The 4,744-nt window shown below is 41.9% G+C and overlaps 1 protein-coding gene across 1 annotated transcript; it reads left to right on the top strand.

Moving 5' to 3' along the window:
• Positions 1-1,268: 1,268 nt before the first annotated feature.
• On the top strand, positions 1,269-4,174 carry C12H2orf74 (chromosome 12 C2orf74 homolog). Its single transcript, XM_049784585.1, has 4 exons — positions 1,269-1,384; positions 1,621-1,707; positions 2,373-2,555; positions 3,985-4,174. The coding sequence occupies exons 1-4, from the start codon at positions 1,269-1,271 to the stop codon at positions 4,172-4,174; spliced, it is 576 nt and encodes a 191-aa protein (XP_049640542.1).
• Positions 4,175-4,744: the final 570 nt, after the last annotated feature.

The raw sequence follows: 4,744 nt of genomic DNA, 5'->3' as shown, positions 1-4,744 counted from the left end.
TGGACTATCTGCGATAAAGAAGCCACAGCCCTGCCTTTCAACAGTAGCAGCTGTCACTGGAGCCCAAAGCGCTTCAGGGTTGACCTCCTGCCTCCTCCCTTGCATCCATCTTTTCTTCTGTTTCTAGAAAGTCTTCATGTGATCACGTGATCCATTTTCTCTTTGTTGTTGGTGCTGCTCACACTATCCTGATTAGGTTGGGCCTGGTAGCATCTTCCCTCCAAGCCTCTTGTTCTGCTTCCTCTCTCAAGGCCTTTAGAGCTGCCTGGTTTTATTGTGTGTCTGGAAAGTAGATCTGATGAGGCAAGAAAAGAAGATACAAACTAATTTGACATGAACGTTGAAAGTAAGGAGAGTACTGCCCTGAGTCTATTGAGAGGAATTTGGGGCTGGGATGCTGTGAGGTCCTACCCAGCGCAGGGCCACTCATAAATCTGTGCTCAGGGTCACTCTGTGCTCACAAGATAAGATTTTTTAAGAAGGAAGTGAACCTTCAAGGCCTTTGATGAAAGAAATACTAAATTAAGAGTGAGGTTAAGGGGCTTGAGAGATAGCACAGCAGTAGGGCATTTGCTTTGCATGCAGCCAACTCAGGAGGGATCCAGTTCGATTCCCAGCATCCCATCTGGTCCCCCAGCCTGCCTGGGTTGATTTCTGAGGGCAGAGCCAGGAGTTGACCCCTGAACACTGCTGAGTTTGGCCCAAAAACTAATAAATAAATTAATTAAATTTAAAAAAAGGAGAGATGAGGTTAAGAAAAGAATAATGGCATTTGATAACGAGGAAGGAAATCCTATCTGAAGCATGGCCAAGGCTCACTCTGACATGTGTGTTCCAGGGAGCCTCTGCTTCATGGGGTGGGTGGAGTTGCGCAGTGCTTTGTCTCTGTGGCTCAATGGTTCATGATTCTATGATGTCACTGAAGAAAGAAGAATGGGGAATTGGACTAAGCTCCAGCTACTCCAATCCCTCTCTTCTCTGGATTTTGATAGTTTTGGGGGTGAGGGGAGGTGAGCTGAGTCATCACTCATGTCCTAGCTCAGTTCCCCTCTGGCCACCTAATCACCACTCTATTTATGAAGAGAAATTCTCCAGTGTGAGTCCAAGTCCGCTGAAACGAGCAGAACATCTTTTATGAATCTTGTCAAAAGGACAACAATGAAAATGGCCTCTTATTCTTCTGTCTCTAGAAAACTAAAAGAACAAGAGAACTACATTTCAAGTGGGCTGGAAACAATAATTCTTGAATGACCTGAGAGCTGAGCAGAATGAATCCTCAGACTGACCCTCTGAACTTTGAAACTACAGCAGCTACCTTCTTCATCCTCCTCCTCATTTGCCTCATTTGCATCTTCCTTTTGGTGGTGGTTTTTCTATATAAATGGTATAAATTCATGCTGCTAACTGGGGATCAGACTTCAAGTCATACTAGCAGTAATATCTAGAAATTGCATCAATACTATGAATTTGAAACAGAGCAGATAATGCTATAACTGCTTACCTTTTTCCATTTTGGGGTTTTAGAAATGCTAATTGTCTGTTTGAAATTAAAGTTCCATGTCAAGCCTTAAACTCAAGACCTTCTCTTGTGAATTTTTTTTTTTGTGTGCTTGTTTTCAGTTTTAAAACCGAAGAAAAGCCACAAACAATTCCTTGCACAGGTGAAGATTGTTTAGCTGCGATTAATTTGCCAGAAAACCAAGGACGGTAAGTCATAGAATATGCTAGAAAGTAATTTATTTTTTCTGGTTTTGGGGTCACACCCGGCAGCAGTTAGGGGTTACTCCTGGCTCTATACTCAGTAATCGCTTCTGGCAGGCTGGGGGGATCATATGGGATGCCGGGATTTGAACCACCATCCTTCTGCGTCTAAGGCAAACGCCCTACCACTGTGCTATCTCTCCAGCCCCTAGAAAGTAATTTTTTTTTTTTTTGGTTTTTGGGTCACACCCGGCGGTGCTCAGGGGTTACTCCTGGCTGTCTGCTCAGAGATAGCTCCTGGCAGGCACGGGGGACCATATGGGACACCGGGATTCGAACCAACCACCTTTGGTCCTGGATCGGCTGCTTGCAAGGCAAACGCCGCTGTGCTATCTCTCCGGGCCCTAGAAAGTAATTTTTGCACATAATCATGTCTAAAATGTGTGGCTTAAAAACAAACAAAAAACTGGGGCTGGAGTGATGTCCAGCAGACAGGGCACTTGCATTGCACATAGACAACCCAGGTTTGATCCCCAGCACCACATACAGGGCTCTAAATTCTGCCAGGAGGAAGTCCTGAGTTCTACCAGGTGTGAACCTCAAACCAAAAATAAATAAGCTATTTTTTTTCACTTTTACTTTTAAAAAAATCCTGCTAATTGATTTTCTAGGGAAGAATTCATAAATGTAAAACAAATCATGGACTTGAACATGCCTAGACGGCCTGGCATTCTTGTCCAGAGGCGAAACCAAGAAGAGGTAGTAGAAGACAAAGAGAATTCGGATGACAATGAAGACAATCACAGAGAGAAGAAAGGAGAGGTGATGTGCAGTGTAAAATTTCTGAAAATAAGGTATATTGGGGTCAGAGAGATAGTACAGCAGACAAGGCATTCCCCTTGAATGGAGCTGATCTGGGATCAATACTCGGCACCACATATGGTTCCCTGAACCACTAGAAAGGATTCCTGAGTGCAAAGCCAGGAGTATGACCTGAGCACCACCAGGTGTGATCCAAACACAAAACAGAAAAATCAAAGGAGGTATAGCATTGGACTAGATAGATAAAGGATGGCCTAACTTTGTACCCAGGTTGAGCACAGCTATGTAAGTAGTCATTTAAATCATCCTTGTTATGGCTGAAATCCAATTATAAAACCCAATTTTGTAAATGACAATGGTTTCAATAAAAAAAATTTGTTGTTTTTGGATCACACCCAGCGGTGCTCAGGGGTTACTCCTGGCTCTGCTCTCAGAAATTGCTCCTGATAGGCTTGGGCACCATATGGAATGCCAGAAATCGAACCACCTGGGTTGGCTCCATGCAAGGCAAATGCCTTTCTGCTGTGCTATCTCTCTGGCCTCCTTAATATTTTTTTAATTATCCTTGTTAGCTTATTGGTTCATATTTTTGAGCCGATTACATATACTAAATTATACATTTGCTTCTTATTGCTTCGCACCTTCTAAATTTCTCTGTATTTTACTTATCTTACAATTATGGGATTTTTATTGCTGAAGGAGACTTTTGAGATCACCTAACTCTCTCTGTACATGTGAAAAGGAGATAAATTGTTCAAGGTCATTCCTCCACTATAACTCAACTCAGAACCAGCCCTGTGCCCCTACTCCTTCTACAGCAGGATCTGAATCTAAGAAGAACTGAATGGAGTCTAGCTGGTTTTTGTGTTTGACTATTTGGTAGAGGGAATTCATACATGTTATCAAATCCTACTTAAATATACCATTATACACTTCTATAAGTAGAGGAGTATAAAAATAGAACACTATTATCACTACTTTTCTTTTCTTTCTTTCTTTTTTTTTTTTACTTTTTTTTTTTTTGCAGGGGGTTTGGGGCCACACCCAGTGACACTCAGGGATTATTCCTGGCTATACACTCAGAAATCGCTCCTGGCTTGGGGGGCCATATGAGATGCCTGGGATCGAACCCAGGTCCATCCTGGGTCAGCCACATGCAAGGCAAATGCCCTACTGCTGCCCTATCATGCCAGTCCCTGGGTTATCACTACTTTTATTTGTTTGTTTGATTTTTGTTTTTTGGGTCACAGCAGGCAGCACTCAGGGGTTACTCCTGACTCTATGCTCAGAAATCGTGCCTAGCAGGCTTGGGGGACCATATGAGATGCCGGGAATCGAACCACCGTCCTTCTACATGCAATCTTACCTCCATGCTATCTCTCTGGCCCATCACTACTTTTCTATATTATTTAGAAGCATTTTCCTCACTAATAATGTATATATATATGTATATATGTGCAGATTTATTTCAAGCAGGACTAGTTACATTCATGAACCAATCATATATACTATTTTTCCCTTTCTCTTACAGGGTGATGAAAAAAGGCCTTTCAAAGGAGTGAAGTTTTCTAAGGAGGTAATGGTTGTCGAGCTTGGGAAAGATACTCCTTTAGCTCGAAGCTATAATCGAAGCCTTAAAGAAAGAAAATAAAACTCAAAAAAGTCTGAGTGCAAGATTAAATGACTGAGGGTACAAAATCATGTTGAAACCGAAGAATAATGGGAAATTAAGCAAATACAAATTATTTTACCTGTGCACAAAGAAGGCTATGTACAAGGGCCTGTAACTAAAATATTTGAAGGTTGAATATAGTTTCTTTTTAAAATTCAAATTTGAGTTCAAGAAATTGATTACAGGGGCCGGAACGGTGGCTCAGCAGAAGGGCATTTGCCTTGCACACTACGACCCAGGACAGACTTGGGTTCAGTTTTCTGGCATCCCATATGGTCCCCCAAGACAGGAGCAATTTCTGTGTGCATAGCCAGGAGTAAACCCTGAGAGTCACTGGGTGTGGCCCAAAAACCCCCCAAAATTTTTTGATTATATTAAGTATCCTTAAAACTGTTTACCCAAACACTATTCTAATGTGAATAAAATTGTTTATTTTTGTGCAAATGTCTGTTAGGTTATTCATTTGAGTATGACTTTGGAAATAGCATATCTTGGTGTTCTGATCATAGGCATTAGTATTCAAAAAGCATGACTATGGGGTCGAAGTGA

Source organism: Suncus etruscus, chromosome 12 (assembly GCF_024139225.1).
Source record: "Suncus etruscus isolate mSunEtr1 chromosome 12, mSunEtr1.pri.cur, whole genome shotgun sequence".
Taxonomy (NCBI): Eukaryota; Metazoa; Chordata; class Mammalia; order Eulipotyphla; family Soricidae; genus Suncus; species Suncus etruscus.
Note: the sequence above shows the minus strand (reverse complement) of the source record. Positions and strands in the feature narration are given on the sequence as shown.